Source organism: Saimiri boliviensis, chromosome 15 (assembly GCF_048565385.1).
Source record: "Saimiri boliviensis isolate mSaiBol1 chromosome 15, mSaiBol1.pri, whole genome shotgun sequence".
NCBI classification, from domain to species: domain Eukaryota; kingdom Metazoa; phylum Chordata; class Mammalia; order Primates; family Cebidae; genus Saimiri; species Saimiri boliviensis.
Window position 1 is genome coordinate 10,486,731 of NC_133463.1, and position 18,452 is coordinate 10,505,182.

General features: G+C 36.4%; 1 protein-coding gene across 2 annotated transcripts in view; it reads right to left on the reverse strand.

Moving 5' to 3' along the window:
• Positions 1-215: 215 nt before the first annotated feature.
• The window catches only part of BPNT2 (3'(2'), 5'-bisphosphate nucleotidase 2), a 33,715-nt gene continuing 15,478 nt past the window's right edge, over positions 216-18,452 (reverse strand). The window contains exons 4-5 of one of the 2 annotated variants that reach the window (XM_003935509.4): positions 8,300-8,461; positions 216-6,307 (exon numbers count right to left, since the gene is read on the reverse strand). In XM_003935509.4, coding sequence (XP_003935558.1) covers positions 6,036-6,307; positions 8,300-8,461 — 434 coding nt within the window. In that variant the 3' untranslated portion in view covers positions 216-6,035. The remainder of the gene's footprint in view (positions 6,308-8,299; positions 8,462-18,452) is intronic. The other variant, XM_010346035.3, reaches the window with a different exon arrangement.

Genomic DNA, 18,452 nt, shown 5'->3' on the forward strand with positions numbered 1-18,452 from the left:
AGGGATGCTCAAGAATGAAGAGTTACTATTTAATGAGTATAGTTTGTTTAGAAATGATGAACAGAATACGGAAAGGGTTTTAGATGGTTGCACAACAGTGTAAATGCACTGAATGCCACTGAATTGTACACTTAAATTAAAATGGTATTTTTATCTGTTTTACCATAATGAAAAAAGGCGGGGTGGGGGGGAAAGGAGATGCAGCACACCATCTCTTTTAGACATGACCAATTTATTCAGAGAATTCAAATTTCGTTTGGCAAAGTACATCCAAGGGCCGAGAGTTTGGGATAATTAGTCATTGGAAGCAATCACATTATCTACAGCAAATTGCCTGGGGTAGTATCTGAAGGAAAGGCAAAACTTTTAAAAACAATTTAGTATGTAGGGGGTGATAATCATAAATATTTGCAAAGGTAACAAAACAACCAGTTTATACAACCAACGCATGAAACATGCTAATACTAATAATCCTTTATTCAATTTAGCTCAACACACATTAAGTACTTAATTTGTGCAAAACTGGGCTAGGTGCTGGGGTTGAGGAGGAAATACAAAAATCACCAAGATGCGATCCCTCTCAGGAAGTGTACAATTAATGAGAGCACATATGAGGTACTGCTTGGAGGTAAAAACTGCTCTAAAACCCATGGAGGGAGGAGAGTTTACTTCCTGGCAGAGGGTGAAGTCGGGACCCTTTTAAATTTGGTAGTGTGGGTGAGAAAGATCATAACATGCTAAGTAAACTGCTGTGTAAGCATGTGACAGCAACAACTCATGGTCTAGTTCCTCCATAGCTTTAAATATATGAAAGGGAAAGGAATACTCAAAGGCATTTTTATTTTAATAATCTCATTGTTAGCCCAGTGTAAGGCAAGATGACAAAAAATAAAAGTATGAAGAGGCAGGAACATAGACTGAAAACTCCACTTCCTAGTTTTAGCGTAAACTCAAGCCCTTGTGCATACACATCTAGTTGCTGAAGTCCACACTGCCAAAAAGGGGAAAACCAGAAAAGCCCTACCAGTGCCCCATCATCACGGCAGAGTGCTGTCTCTTCTGTGAAACTGAAACAGCTAGCTTTGACTACTGCCGGTAGTGGACAACAGGGCACATGGAAATTAGTTCATAAATGTGCCCTCCTAACACAAGAATAAGAAAGTTGGCTACAGGAGATAATTCCAGTGATGAGGGGGATGAAATATGGTTAATCTGGTTAATTGATGTAATAACTCACTATGCCTTATTTCCTATTTAAAAAAAAATATAGAACAAGCAAGTCATTCCTGAATAAAAATTTACTATGGGTTTAACATACACCTCAAAATGAATTGTAAGGGAACATATTACTAATCAGATACCACAGTTTATGCTTTTTCAATTTACACACATTGTTAATTATAATACTTAAGGAAACCCTTACAGACACAATATACAACAAGTTTTTTTTAATATTATTCATCATCCTTAACTTCTGAAAGTTTGGCTTATGTTATCTTAGCTAGAAGGAATACTTACAAATCTTATTTTCCCACAAAATTAATTCAACATCCAACCTTAAAAATAAAAATAAACCTTTGCCAATGGTAAATTGGAATGCATATACCTGCCAGGCTTTGATGAAATAAAAGTAAACAGTTTACATAAGCAGTACATCATAAAACCAAAACCTCCTTTTGAAGTACAAAGTTCGATTCTTCTTGCCCTCTCAGAACTGCCAATCAATTAGAATCCTCTCCCCTTAGGAACTGTTTTGGTTTGTAATGTCGTACAGTATTTTTTAACATTAATAAATTATTGATATGCTGTATCATAAATAGCCACTTTTTAACCAAAACGACTGTAGAGGACTAAGAGAACAGATATAACAGCACGCTGAAATAATTTATTTAAAATTAAGATTTGTAAAAATGTGATCTATCCTGGCCTAATATTAAAAATTAAAAGGTGAAATATTATTTCAGACCTATATACATCAAGATGCCAGTTCTTATAAAAAACATACTTCAGTTGTAAATGCTAGGTTATGCAAAAATAATTTTATTTCAATTTAATTTTAATGAACTTCCCCCAACTATATTAAAAACATCAAAAGAACTTAAGTTTTAATGGCAAAAAGTTCCTATTTTCCCCATCTACTAAAAAGATTGTTTTCCCTTATTAACACACAATGCCCTATTGATAAGGCACAACTTTTTTTAGATTAAAAATGAAACCACAGATTAGGTTTATTTTATACAACAGTTACAAGATAGACTTTTTGTAGGCATATAAATACATCTGAAATTCAATCACGATCTAAGATGAAAAATTATTTCTTTTCTAGGATCAATCAACACATAGCCAATAGGTAGCTACAGCTAGAATAATTCCAGCGGTTCCTGTTAACCTGTCAGATTGTCTCCAGAAGTCCATCTTCAAAGTGCGATCTAAGAGAGGAAAGCTGGTTTCCATTTGGCATTGGCACGACACCTTTCTTTACCTATGCTCAGCTATCAGAGATGGCTGTCACCTTCAAAGCTGAAGTGAAATCCATTTTTTTAATTCAATATGAGACAAGGGCAGAGATGCTGACCCTGGGGTGACCAGGGTAAATGTTGGCGTTGCACCCTCCCTGTTACCCTGGCCCTGAGCTCCCTCTGGCTTCTTTCTGACCCTCCTCCTAGCCACCACCTGTCTCCTTCTGACAGTTCACAAAATACTTAAAGGGAGCACCTCACAGGAAGAATTTGCACAACTGTTACTTAAAACATATGAACCAAAATGTTTTTCTTACTTCATAATATAGCATAAACAATCCACTGAATACTGATTTAAAATCAAGAAAAAAACACTAAAATTGGTGTAGCACAAACCAAAACAAACATGACCATCTTGTAGGACCACTGTAAACTCAACTGAAATGGGGATACAAGCAAGAAAACAGTAAAAGCAAGTTTCCTCAAGCATGCGTGACTACCCAAGTCTCTTGTTATTTTTTCTGCATTTACATTCTTGAGCAATGGGTAGGAAGAAATACAAAACACTCATATTAGACTTGACAACATAAAGGTTTGTGGTTTGGAAGGTAATTTTCCTTTATTTTCTGAGGAGTCTTTGCAATGTAACAGTTCACTAGGCGTCCACCAGGACTTTTCTCTCGCACTAGGAACTTTACCAGAGCTTCAGATTTGAGCAGCCAATATCCAGAAAAATGTGCATCTAAAAGAAACTGGGAGATTTGTGGGGGGAGTATCATGGCTAAGAAAGAGAAGCAGAGATAAAGGAGAACATAAATGGACAAGGGAAATGATCACAGGTAGAGATGAAGAGGAGCAGGACAGCTGATAGGTACTGAGATCACTGATGTCACTGCTTCTACTATTGTGGTGCATGTTTTAAGGAAAAACTGCCTCAAAATAAGGGCAACAGTAAAGACAAGACCAGGAGTTGGTGAGGTATGGGTATTAAAAGTCAAATGTAATTAATTACTTTGCTACTTTTTAGAAACAATTTTAATGTAATTCTGGGAGATATTACATGACTCATTCATGAAGGTGTTTTACTAGAATGCTCTGGCATGATAACATCTTGTAGAAATAAATATACTGTTCCTAATTCTGCAATGTATATTGGTTTTTAGAAACAAATAATGTTAAAAATGAACTTTTAATAAAAGTACTTAAAAATCATAACTAGACTATACTCAACATACTATACAGAATGTATTTAACTCAGTCAGTATCGTAAGTTTTGCACACAACACATAACCTTCACAAAGGCATTATCTACATGCAGATTAAAAAAATTAAAAGTAAAATCATCACTTTGGGAGGCTGAGGCGGGCAGATCACCTGAGGTCAGGCGTTCGAGACCAGCCTGACCATCGTGGAGAAACCCCGTCTCTATTAAAAATACAAAAACATTAGCTGGCCTGGTGGTGCATGCCTGTAATCCCAGCTACTCGGGAGGCTGAGGCAGAATAGAACTTGGGAGGCAGAGGTTGAGATGAGCCGAGACCATGCCACTGCACTCCAGCTTAAGCAAAGAGAGGGAAACACCATCTCAAAAAATAATAAAATCATTCCTGCTAACATGAACGAGTTTGCTTTCCTTTAAATCATAGAGTCCCCACACAACACTGAAATTAAATTCCATTTTTTACTTGCCAGTCCCATTTCCCTAACTTTGACACAGTATAACAAACAACACATGCTTACAGCACAGGACTCTGGCAACAGCCTGTACCTTTGCCATCTCTCCTGAAAAAGAAAGTTTCTTCATCTTACTGCAAAGAAAAGATGAGGTCTCTGATACTCTTTTCAAAATTCTCAAGTCCTATTTAAATATCAAGTGTTACAACTACCAAAACTTTGAATGAATTTTCACTAAAAAGACCTACTAATGAGGCCTACCACCTTATCGAATTTGACCAGTTGTAAGAGATTGGCTGAAAACATCTGTACCATGTTAGATTCAGTTTACTGATAAGTAAAGGGCTTTGGACAATGTAACATATGAACCTAAAGTATGCACATTCCACCAGGCTAGAAGGTACATTCTTTGGTCAATTTTACTTCCAAGATAGGAAAATAAAGGGAAAGCTGCTTTATGGTTAAAAAATTTAAAAAAGAAAGAAACCATGTGAAATCCCTCTCCTTATCAGTATGTTATGGGATTCAAGGGCACTGGAGTCATATGAAATAATGGCATGGATAGTTTACATGAAGTTTCCAGATACCACACTGAGAGAAACCACACATCCCAATGAAAGATAATTCACAAATCAAGTTTCTAGTTTGGTGACACAATGAATATGTCACAACTTTTTTTTCTAACCAGACTGAACAGAAAAAATTTCATCAAAAAGTACCTTCAACCTTCATTATTTTAATCTGAAGGGAAATTAAGAGAATCTCAAAAGTTACTACACTTTCAGAGTTTGGTTAGGCTAGATACATTTATTAATAGTAAAAGCAACCACGGCAAAAGCAACCATATTCATTCTTCATAATGAGATAATCTTCTATATACAAACCTGGCAAATTTTTTTGAAAAATGCTAAAACAAAGTGTCTGAAAATCATGAAAGCTAGTTCAATTCACGTAATGTCAAGTAACTTTCAACTGTAATAGAATCATTTTTATTCTTATGGTGCCTTACAGCATATTTTATCCTTAATGAGAAAATGAAGCAAAATTGTAGTGCTAACCCTGAAACCTTAAACCAAACCTTACAAAGTTAAGAGTAAATGTTGGTCAGAAGGAAAAGAATGCAACCATGCATCTTCCATAGGGAAAAGGAAAATCGACAGCAAGATGGCAGAAATGTTGAACTCCTGGTACAAACACACTTTTCTTTATAAAAACAAAACACCACACACACACACACACACACACACACACACACAGAAATTATTACAATGCAAACCATCATGTGTCTCTACGTTCTATCAGCTGGTGAACCTGTTATTAAAATTTCAAAGAAAAAATTAAACTTTTTCTATTTGAATCCATAGAAATATTCAGTAAACATAAATATAACATTTGTTGCATATTAATGAGTGTGTGGCTTCTTGTGCTTTCCATCCAAATTAGAGGTAAAAATCCCCAATGACTATTATCAATGAGATATAATCGTAAAGTTATATTAAACACCTACACAAAAATCAGTCTTTCCTTCAACCGAATTCTATATGAAAGTACTAACAGTGACGATTCATGTTGTATGAAAATGGTGACTCATAACAATGTAGACTCAACTACAGATTTTAATTCACAAATATATATATATATATATATATATATGCGCCTTGTGTATGACAACTGTATGAAAATAGTCTCAAAAATAAAGACAATACTTGAGACACAAAGCAACACATTTTCCCTGATCTTGCATCCTATTACAGGGAAAATAAGTCTCTGATGCTTCATAAATACTTTAAAAAGTTCAGGATGGTCTTAATCATGCATAGTCTCCATCAATCCTTTGAAGCTTCCAGCATTTCAGACTAACCATCTCAGCTGTGAAGAACTGCACCCTGTAATCAGTTATGCTTACTTATGTCCTGTCTTTTCTAGATCTGGGAGTTTTCTGACCAGGGCCTGGTGGTTCATTCTGATGCTAGCAAGGAGTCCCCCTTCAATGCCGTCTGAACCGGTGTAACTGATTTCTTCACCACTCAGGGTAGTCATATGCCCCCCAAGGGCTTTTAAGATGGCATTACCAGCACATATATCCCATTTTTTGATGTATGTCACATGGATATACAAATCAGCTTTTTCTTGACTCTTATCAGGCACATCCAAAAGTGCTAAAACTTTATAACCTAAAAGATAAACAAAGAACTTAGGTTATCGTTCAAAAAATTTTAAGAAAGCACACTTTTTTGACTAAGTAAATTGTTAAAATGAAAGGATGGGGTGTGCGGAAGCTTGCTGCAGTCTCTGCAACTGCTTAAGTTTAAAATTATTTCAAATTTTAAAAAGTTTAAATTAACAGTATAAACATTAAACTCAGAACAAAAATGAGTTATAGGCATATATTTCATTTCAAAAATGAGCTTTACTTAAACATTTAAGTAGGCCTGATGAGAAAGAAGAAAACTAACAGTAACACTACCACTCTAAAGCCTTTTCATAATGAGGCAGAATTTTAAAAATAAAGTAATAAGCCGGGCGCGGTGGCTCAAGCCTGTAATCCTGGCACTTTGGGAGGCCGAGGCGGGTGGATCACAAGGTCAAGAGATCGAGACCATCCTGGTCAACATGGTGAAACCCCGTCTCTACTAAAAAATACAAAAAAATTAGCTGGGCATGGTGGCGCGTGCCTGTAATCCCAGCTACTCGGGAGGCTGAGGCAGGAGAATTGCCTGAACCCAGGAGGCGGAGGTTGCGGTGAGCCGAGATCGCGCCATTGCACTCCAGCCTGGGTAACAAGAGCAAAACTCCGTCTCAAAAAAAATAAATAAATAAATAAAGTAATAAATGCAGAAGAAACTGGGTCTAGATTCTAGTCATCTCATTCCTACTGGGTATTCTGGACATTACTTTTCCTAACCAACCTAACAGAGAGCATCTAAGAAAATAATGAAGCCATATTAAAGAAGGCAGATTTATAGAACAGAAAATTAAAACTATTAGGCTTAAAAGCTAAAAAGTCTTGGCCAAGTATGGTGGCTTACACCTGTAATCCTAGCACTTTGGGAGGCCAAGGCAGGCAGATTGCCTGAGCTCAGGAATTTGAGATCAGCATGGGCAACATGGTAAAACCCCATCTCTACTAAAGATACAAAAAATTAGCCAGGCATGGTGGTGCATGCCTGTAGTCCCAGCTACTCAGGAGGGAGGCTGAGGCATGAAAATTGCTTCAGCCTGGGAGGAAGAGGTTGCAGTGAGCAGAGATCACACCACTGCACTCCAGCCTGGGAGACAGAATGAGATCCTGTCTCAAAAAAACCCCCAAAAAACAGTTAAAAGTACTCCTTCTCCCTTTATGTGTGCTGAGAAGGTTTTCCAACACATTTGTTTTCTGACCATAATTTGCTATTAACCCGAATTGAAACATTTCTGACATGTTACACCACAGTCATAACAGGATGTGACAAACAGCCCCTCAAGCCAAATCCAGGTCATGACCTGTTCTTATAGGGCTCTTAAGATGAGAATTTTTAAAAAATATGTTTAAAAGTTCACTAAAGAAAATCAAAGAATAGTATGCAACAGAAACTGTATATGGCTCATGAGGCTTGAAATATTTATTATCTGTTTCTTTTCAGAAAAACTAAGCTGACCGCTGATCTTTAATTGGGTAATACAATAGTACAGAATACACAGTAAGCTGGATGGGTACCAGCCTCTCTTGCTCATCCCAGGCATGCAGGTTAAAGAGTTCAGGGGTGTTAAAGTGACCCAGGGATGAGCCTTTCTAATAATACTTATGACGACTCCTGGCATCTTTCTCTCATATGAAGCATCTTAAGTGCTTGATATTTCTTCCTCTCCCTGATATTCCCACAGTTAAATAAGATAATCATTTTGAAATCAGATTGCATAAAAAGCAACTAGTGGTAGATCTAATGGGAATATGCTTTGTATATTCAAGAATAGAGATCACTGTTGTGAGACTGCTTCTTTCTAGTAAGAAGGGAACAGTGACTAAAATCCCACCCTTGAGGTTACCGAACAGGAGCCCAAGCCTGCCTTGAAAGTATACCATTCCTCTTCACTTTCTTCCCAAGTATGGACAAGCAAATTAGTCTCCTGACATAGCCTTGACAATGCCAGGAACATGCTCCAGGGATCACACAGGAAGAACATACCAGCACCACCAGCTGGGATAATTGTAGTCTGGTTTCCAAAAGTCTGAAGAGCGACCTGTTTGACCATCCCTGAATGGGAACGAGAAACAACGATCCTTGGGGTCTTCTCATTGTAGGAAGAGCGGGCTTTCACATTTGAACCACCATCTACCATTGCCCAAGCTGAAAAGCAAATATAATATCCATAAATGCCACTGAAGCTTTAAAACTAAAGGTTATATTCTTCAGAACCCAAAGTACCATATGACAGACAAAATACTCTCTTCTAAAAAATTATTTGTATTTTTTTAGAGTACAAAAGTAATATATATTTATTTTTACATTAAAATAGATATGTATTAAGACGAAACTGAAAAAGGTCATGTAATCTTGCACCGCCAACAAAAACGACTATTAAATATGCAGCTTAAGGATTCCCATGCTCCACTGGGATGACACTACAACCCCACTTCTCCCTGCATCTATCTCGCTCTCTTCCCTCCCTTTCACAAATGTGATCCCAAGAGCACTCCCTAGTAAACATCCTGAAGCTAATCTCCAGTTCAAAGTCTGATTCCTGGGAGCAACGTAAGCACAACTAACTTCCCTAACCCCAATTTTAAAATTCATTTTCTCATATACTGCCTCAATTTCTGATATACTCATGGTTTCAATTATCTGCATATTAGCTAAAACTCCTAAGTGACTTTATAAACAGAAAATAGTTAAAAGAGGTGAGTTAAAGAAGAAGTCTTAGATTTCAAAACAGAATAGAAATTTTAAAGGGAAGGGGATGCTAGAGATGGCTTCAGATGATTTTCTTGGTTTGGAAGTTTTCTTCACTGACTATAAAACTATACAAGAGAACAAACTTACTCAGAATTATCCCAATTAGATTGTTGTTTTAGCAGTCACTCACTACAGGGCAAGATATAGTCCACCATGGCTAGTAATGAAACCAGCTGCATCACCAGCTTATTTCTGGCTGCAGAAAAAAAAAATCAAAAACATTAGCTGAGTCTGGGTTTCTGAGTTCCCCAAGAATAATGGCAGTCTCCTGGATTCTTCTCATACCTCCTTCTGAAAACTATATGCAGCAATAAGAAGAACAAATAGAAATACCCATGCTCTACACCTACAGAGTAAGTAGGAGACAGAAGAGAGCTATCAACAAAAATGTATGAGAAAGTAAAGGAGGAAACACTTAAGATTAGCAAGGTAAGTGCTGCAGCTAACCCTAGTGTGGGGACTATAGCAGGAGCTTCACAGATGTGCCAAGAGGTCAGAGAACTCCCAGTGGCTGCAAGACTCAGACACCGGCAGCCGGGATTTCTCCCCAGAAGGAAGAGGTCCCATCTAAAATGAGAAGTAGTGAAAATAGGCCTAAAACTTGGAAACGAAGCATCAAGCAGCAGCTTGGAGAAGACATGGACCAACAGTGCAGTCTTGAGAACACCCTGGTGGCAGCGAAGGACGGGATGACGATGTAAGGCATCTTTTGGGATTTGGAAGACACCAACTAGAGCCGAAGAGAAGAGAATAAGATAGGGGCTTTACTGAAACAAGGTCAAATCAAACAAGAAAGGAGAACTCTGAAAACAAAAAGCATACTCATAATGAAGACAAAGCCTTTCCCACACTAAAAGACATGAAAGCTCCCAAACTGATTCTGCCACCACCCTTCCATTAATCCCACAACAGCTGACCCAAATATGAATGAATAAGAAATGTAAAACTGCAATGTCCACTGAAAAATATAAAAAGAAAATATAGATGAAAACATTTCAGACTACATGAATTTCCACAATGCAGAGAAAACCTATAAACCAGTATTCTAACATGACTAAAAATAAAAAGCAACAATTAATTGAATAAATGCCATGAAACAAAAGATCAACAACTCAGAAAAGATGGGCAAACAATAACAAGCTGTGAAATGGGAGCTCACCTAACACAGAAAAGAAACTGAAAAAAAAGAAAAGACAATCACTGCAGGCTTAGCAACTAAATCACAGGGCACACAAAGGGCAAGTGACTTGTTCAAAAGTATAGCAAGCAATGAGAAAAGCAACAAGGAAAATGAAACAAGCAGATAAAAGGGACTACAAAGAAAGTGATAGATAAAACAAAAAAAAAAAAACGAAAGAAGAGTTAACATACATATGTAAGAAGTCCCTGAAAAAGAAAAACTATTAGGATAGAGCTAATCTTTAAAATTACAACTCAAGAAAATGTTCCTAAAAAACAAAAAAAGATCTTAGTCTGGGCTCAGTGGCTTGTGCCTGTAATCCCAGCACTCTAGGAGGCCAAGGTGGGAGGATCACTTGAGCCCAGGTGTTCCAGGCTGCAGTGAGCTATGATCATGCCACTGCACGCCAGCATCGGCAGCAGAGTGAGATCTTGTCTCTAAAAAAGTTTTACAAATTAGGAGAGGACCTAAATATCTATACTAAGAGACACACTGAGTACCTGGAAAATCTGCCCAGAATGCCAATTCTAAAAGATATCATAGTTATATCATTAAAGATAAAGTTTAGTGGGTTGAATAGTGGCCTACCAAACTTCATGTCCACTTGGAGCCTTCAGATTGTGAACTCATTTGGAAACAGGATATTTGCAAATGTAATTAGTTCAGCTGAGGTCGTAGTGGAGTAAGGTGGGCCCTAAATCTACTAACTGGTGTCCTTATAAGCAGAGGAGACAGAGAGGAGATTGTCATGTGAAGACAGAGGCAGAGACTGGAAAGATGCATCTGCTGACTTAAGGAATGCCAGCAACGTCTACAGCCACCAGAAGCTGCATGAGAAAACTTCTTCTAACCCTGCAGAGAAAGCATGGCCCTGCTGACTTCTTGATGCCAGACTTCTGGCCTCCAGAACTTCAAAATAATAGTTTTCTGTGGTTTCAAGTTTGTGGTAACTTGTTACAACAGCCCAAGGAAACTAATACAGGGTGAACCAAAGACTATAACTAGCCAAGTAGTCTTTCAAGTTATCAAGACTATAGACCAAGTTGGTAGCATGTACTCAGGGAAAATCATACCATGAGTTACCACTTCCGAGGTAATCTATTAGAAGACAAGCTTTATCCAGCCAAGGGGTGACTGAGGAACTCTTAGCAAATGCATTGTTGCTTACCACTAAACAAATTTAACTGTGGATTTCTGAGGAAACCGAAGATGGGAAGGAATCAAGTAAAAGAATAAGGTATGTGTAAGTGGTTATCTCATAGTTGGCTGATAAAAGTTAACGGACACCATTTAACTCTGACAAGCTGAATAGGGGAGTGGAAAAGTAAACATCAAAAGAATAAAACTGACTAAAATGGGATGATGGTGAAGGCTAAAATATGCTAACTTCATTATTGCTTATAGTAGTGAACCAAGAGACAATGAGAAAATGTCTAAAGAAAAGGACTACATGAGTATGTGAAGAAAAAAGAATATATAAAGGCATCAGTGAAAGTGAGCAACAAAAAAACAACTTTAACTTAAAAATAACAGTAGTTGCTTGAACCACACTGAACATATAAAATTCATTAGATCATAAGAATATTTTACAGAGAGAGAAAACCTGTTCCTCCCTGGAAAAAGATGCTCCTGCTGGTATTGTTCTATATAACTAACTCCTTACTCTGAAAATTGATAAATAAAAACAAAAAGAATTAAACATTTATCTTGCTTTTCTAGAAGAAACATTTCAGGATAAACAAATTAATTCCAGTTAATAGAGAAAGTTCTCTGTAGAAGAATTCATGGTAATATCTATAAAACAACAGAATTGGAAAATCTCATTTTATAACATCTTCAAGAGATTTTAAAACTATCATGCGAAAGGTTTAATAAAAACTGATCTGAAATGATGTCAAAATCTCTCTCCAGATACCTGCTAGTAGCAAAAAAATAAAAACTTTATAATTAAGAGATTAGGTCATGACCGCTTTAATCATCTGAGCATCATTAAATGGCAAGACAAGTATTATGTAATACGATGCAGTAGGAAGTACATGAAACATACCTAGAGTATACTCACGACAAAAATGCTTCACCTCAATCCAATCAAGACTGATATCTAATCTGCACTTTATAAGAGGATATAAAAATAAAAAAGTTAAATGGCACCCTCTGGAAACAATCAGACAAGTCCAAAAGGCGGAATATTCTAAAGAAGAAATGACTTATACTTCTCAAAGTCAATGTCATGGGAGGGATAAGGGGCCTAGAGGTTGTTCTAGGTTATGAAACCTTAAAAACCTATCAACCAAAATAAATGCTTGTTGGTTGACTGGATCTGGGTTTGAAGTAATTAGCTGTAAAATCCACATTAGGAACAACTGGGGAAATGTAAATATTCCATGATATTAGAAAATAATTGTTAATTTTATTATGTGGTCCTTGTGTAGAAAACGTCCTTACTTTTTAGAGATGCATACTGAAGCGTAAGGGTAAAATATTATGATCCTTACAATTTTCTTTAAGGCATATAGGCCAAAAAATAGGAAAGTAAACATGCAAAACTGTTATCAACTATTAAATCTGGATGAAGAGGTATATAAGTATTCATTGTAATTTTGTTTGTTTGAAATTATTCATAATAAAAAATGAAGAGAAAAAATCCTCAATTCTTTTTATAAATATTCCAGAAACAGTAAAGAAGTGAATTTACACTGTTTTATCTCTAGAGGTCAGTATTGTGTAAGATAATAAAAATATTACAGCATATCTCAGTACATACTACCAGAATAATGTAAGATATTGCTAACTTAAAAATACAGTAGGTGTTTAAATATAAATATAAATGATGGATGAAGATGAGGTAATAGTGTTAAGGTAGAATAGCAGCTACAGAATGTGTTGTATTTTACCTGCAAGACATGCTTTAAAAAAAAAAAAAAAACCCAGTAGGAAATAAAAAGTGGTTGGGGCCAGGCGCGGTGGCTCACGCCTGTAATCCCAACACTTTGGGAGGCCAAGGCCGGTAGATCACGAGGTCAAGAGATCGAGACCATCCTGGTCAACATGGTGAAACCCCGTCTCTACTAAAAATACAAAAAATTAGCTGGGCATGGTGGCACAGGCCTGTAATCCCAGCTACTCAGGAGGCTGAGGCAGGAGAATTGCCTGAACCCAGGAGGCGGAGGTTGCGGTGAGCCGAGATTGCGCCATTGCACTCCAGCCTGGGTAACAAGAGCAAAACTCCGTCTCAAAAAAAAAAAAAAAAAAAGTGGTTGGTACTTTCCTACACCGACTTCGGACATTACAATTTATTATTAATAGCTACAAATTTCCACTGAGTGAATATAAACTTGACCCTTGAACAACATGGGTTTGAACTGTGTAGCTCCACTTATACCCAGTGATTTTTCAATAAATATTTTGGTAAGCTTTTTGGAGATTTGTGACAATTTGAAAAAAATTCATAGACAAACTATGTAGCCTAGAAATATTTTTTTTTTTAAATTAAGAAAAAGCTAGGTATGGCATGAATGCATAAAACAGATGTTGGCATTAGCTTGTTTTATCATTTACTACCATAAACTATACACAAATTACAAAAATTTAAAACTTACCAAAACTTAAGCACATAAGCACTTACTGACCATACATACATAGCACCATTTACAGTTAAGAGAAATGTAAAACAATGTAAAATCATAAAGCACAAAATTGACTATAGTATATAACGTACTACTTAAATAATTTTATACTACCTCCCAAAGCGCTTATCATGGTAAAAAGTGATCTCTTGTGGTTTTCTGCATACTCTCCATAGTGTTGAGTACAATTTCAGAGTATTTAATGCAAACTTTGAGTAACACCATGAGACCCACTGAAGAGCCACTAGTGATGCCAGAAGTGCTCCCAAGTAGAGAAAAATCATGACACTACAAGAATAAGCTGAATTGCTTGATATATGCCACAGATTGAGATCTACAGCTGTGATTGTCTGCTGCTTCAAGATAAATGAATACAGCATAAAAATTATGAAAAGAAAATAAAATTCATGAGGCCATTGCTGAAGCTACACCAACAGGTGCAAAAATCTTAACATTTTTTATGAAATATTTTATCTCATATTGAAAATGCAGCTATTATGTGGGTACAAATTTGCTATATACCTAAAGACTGTAGTATGATTCAGGAAAAAGTGAAGTCTTATGACAACTTTAAAAAAAAAAGAAGGTGAATAATCCAAAGCTGGATTATTTAATACCAGCAAAGGATGGTTTGATAATTTTAGAAAGAGGTCTGGCTTTAAAAAATGCCAAGATAATAGGAAGAGCAGCAGCAGACTAGTTCCCAGATGCCATTAAGAAAACTGCTGGATTCTGTCTGCTTGAACAGGTTTTCAATGCAGACAAAAGTGTCCTATCCTGGAAAAAAAAAATTATCTATCTATCTATCTATCTATCTATCTATCTATAGATATGCCACAAAAAATATTTACTAGTAAGGAAGAGAAATGAGCATCAAGATTTAAGACAGGAAGGGATAGGCTAACTCCGTTTTGTATAATGTAGTCATGTTTATGCTCAGGATAGCCCTTATCTACAAAACCCGCTAACCCCTGAGTCTTGAAAGGAAAAGACAAATACCAGCTGCTTGCTAGTCCTCTGACTACAACAAGAAGGCTTGGACAACAAGATCCTTTTTCTGGATTGAGTCCACGGATGCTCTGACCCTGAAGTCAGAAAGTACCTTGTCAGTAAGTACAAGTATAGGACAATGCCCCTGGCCATCCAGCACCCCATGAGTTCAACACTAAAGGCATCAAATGGTCTACTTGGCCCTCAACACTATGTCCCTAATCCAGCCTCTAGAGCATGAGGTCATAAGGATCCTTAATGCTCATTATACAAAGTACTCTATGGAAGACTGTCAGTACTAATAGTACAGAACCCTGACAGAGAAGATCATTAAAAATCGGAAGGATTACACCACTGAAGATGCCATTGTTACAGAAAAGGTCATGAAATGTATTAAGCCCAAATCAGTAAATTCCTGCTGGAAAAAAAAAAACTGTCCAAACATTGTGCATGTCTCCACAAGACTTACAAAAGAGGCAATCAAGAAAATCATAAAAGACTGTAGACAATGTTTTTAAAAGGTAGGGACTAAAGGGTTTCAAGATAGGGATCTTGAAGACATTCAAGAGTGACTATACACCGTACCAGAGGAATTAACAGAAGACGACTTGATGGAGACAAGTGCTTCAAACCAGGGCTAGACGATGAGAAAGAAGACACAGAAGAAGCAGCGCCAGAAAACAAAGTAGTATTAGACAATTTGGAAGAAAGGTTCCCATTATTCAAGAATGCTTTTGACTTATTTTATGACATGGATTGTTTTATGATACTGTGACTGAAACCAAAGCAAATAAAGAAGGATTGGTACCGTATAGTAAAATTTTTAGAGAAATGAAAAGTAAAAAAGTCAGACATTACAACATATTTCCATAAAGTTACACCAAATCACCCTGCCTCTCCTTCCTCCTCCTCCACCTGAGACGAGAGTAATCCCTTCTCTTTCTCCTCCTCCTCTGCCTACTCAATGTGAAGACAAAAAGGATGAAGACCTTTATGATAAACCACTTCCTCTTATTCAATCATATATTTGTTCTTATGATTTTTCTCAGTAACGTTTTCTTTTCTCTAGCTTACTTTATTGTAAGAATACAATACATAATAAATATATAAAATATGTGTTAATCAACTAAGTTATTGATAAGATTTCTGGTCAAAAGGAGGCTATTTGCAGTTAAATTTTTGAGGAGTCAAAAGTTATACACTGATTGTTTGCACTGTTCATGGGTCTACTGTATTATATTTACTTATATATTTATATATTACTTTATTAAAACACTACTGAAATATCTCTTGCTTCTAAGAATTTCAAACTCAAGGAATTAACTCAAATTTAGCCTGATAAAAATTTTTATAAGCTTTGCTCCAACTACTGCCAACAACAATAATATCTAGTTCCCACAACAGTCAAGTGTAGCTAAATTCTGGTAAACATACCAATACTTAAAAACTGGTATTCCGCCAACATCAACATACAGTCTGGATCTGAAAATAACATTCCAGGAGGAGGGCACAAGGCAAAAAGACATTCAGTGTGGGAATGGAAGGTCAACCCAACATAATTCTGAACTTATTGATTATTTCAGAAAGTTTGCTGACTGGCAAGCACCTTTGTGTTCTCATGTCTTAGGCAAGTTAGCCACATTACAGAAGAATGGGGTATTATATTACTAACTGAAAAAAGACATTTTTAGAAACTACTTTTTCTTAAGTTCGGGATATTTGGCCTCTTTGAGGTGGGTAAGCCTACAGACGAGAGATGAATATATATCCTTATTAAACAAAGGTTTCTAAAAAAGGGCATTTTATTATGCCTATTCTTCCCTCAGTAAGTACAGATGTGGAAAACAATGTCCATAGAATGTGAACCTATTTGCCTATCTGATATCAATTTCCTCTTCATTTCCTTTATTGAGCTTCCAATTCTCTTTGGAATAGCAGGCTCTGTTTTCAGGTAAAGGTGCCATGTGACATTTGGCCAATAAAATGAAGCAGAGGTTTAACGGATAGGACTTCAAGTTACTTTTTTCCTAATACAAAGAATATCTGGGGTAGACCTTTTTTACCTCTCTTCTTTCTTCTTTATTCCTGCCTAAAACAGAGAACCATGGTAAATGAGAGGACCCACCTTTGTGAACATGCAAACAAAAAGCTACCTTGTAAGAAAAAAAAGCAAAAAGAGAGGAGTCAGGTCCTTAAACATCTCATGGGGTCACACCTACACTTTGGCCCTCTTGTTAGTTGAGAAAAAGAAACCCTTGTGGAACTACTGTAATCAGATTTACATTATGTGTAGCTAAACGCCATCCTAACTGATATAGTGAGATAATAAGAGACAGCATCAAAAGAAGAAGGATTCAAAGACTTAAGCTCTGTATTTACTCTGTAAAATTGAAATTTTTAATTTTACTAAAATTAAAAAAAGTCACCATAATTTCTATTATGGTAGAATTCCTTCCAGAGTTATTGGAGACTGAAAAAATTTACGTCAATGCACTTCATGAACTGTGAAAATACAAAATAATTTTGAGATACTAGTAAGAATTGGTTAGTTCTTACAGTCACATTTTGAATTTATGGTTTTCATGATGGGAGCTCCTAAGTCCATTTTTTCAACTATAAAAAAGATAATGTCTTTCCTTGTCACATAGTTACTGAAAGGTTCAAATAAGGTAACATTAAATAAACTGCAAATTGTTAAACACTATATAAATTTTAGAAATTACGGAGTTACTGTTTTGAAAGTGGTGTGATACTGATTTGAATAAAATTTCTAAGGTTGATTCTACTAATAATTTACATGAATGACCTTGAGGAATGTATTAAATTTTTGAGTCTCATTTCCTTATGTGTAAGTGAGAGTACTGACTTCAGTCTGTATCCCTCTCTCTGTGTAGCAGTAGTATGCTATACTCCAACATCCACTTTCCCTGTTTTCCCTGAATGACAGAATCCCTAAATTTTAGTCTGGATAGCCATTGAAAATAAGGACTACATTTTTTTTTTTTTTTTTTTTTTTTTTGGCTCTTTTGTGACTGGGTTCTAGACAGGTTTTATGATCAATGGGATGTGAGGTGAAGAGATGGATGTTTGACTTCACAAGTCAAACCCTTAGTGGGAAATGTCCTCCATGTCTCTCTTTTTACCCTTTCCATTGGTGAAATATGGCTGAAGTGGTGAGCCATCCTCAGTGACACAAAGGAAGGCAACAGCAAAACAGCAATAGAGACAGAACTGCATGCCTGGCACCAGGGGACCACCCTGGCAGTCATGGACTGCTTATATATCGTGTGTTAGAGAAGAGAGAAATAAACTACTTTGTGTTCAACCTCATATATTTTGGTGTACATTATGGCAGTCTAAATTAACAGCCTAGTGTGTATCCTAACTGATTCAGTAAGGATTTTAAAAAAATACACGAAAGTAATCCATAAGCCATAAAGCAATGATATAATCTTACAGTACTTTGTCATGGCAATGGCATAAATCTTCTGTAGCTTATCAAACCATCAACTTTAAAAATTATTTGAATTATGAAAAGAAAAAAGAAAGTCAGATAGCACAAAGTGGACCTGATTTTGAAACACAGAGC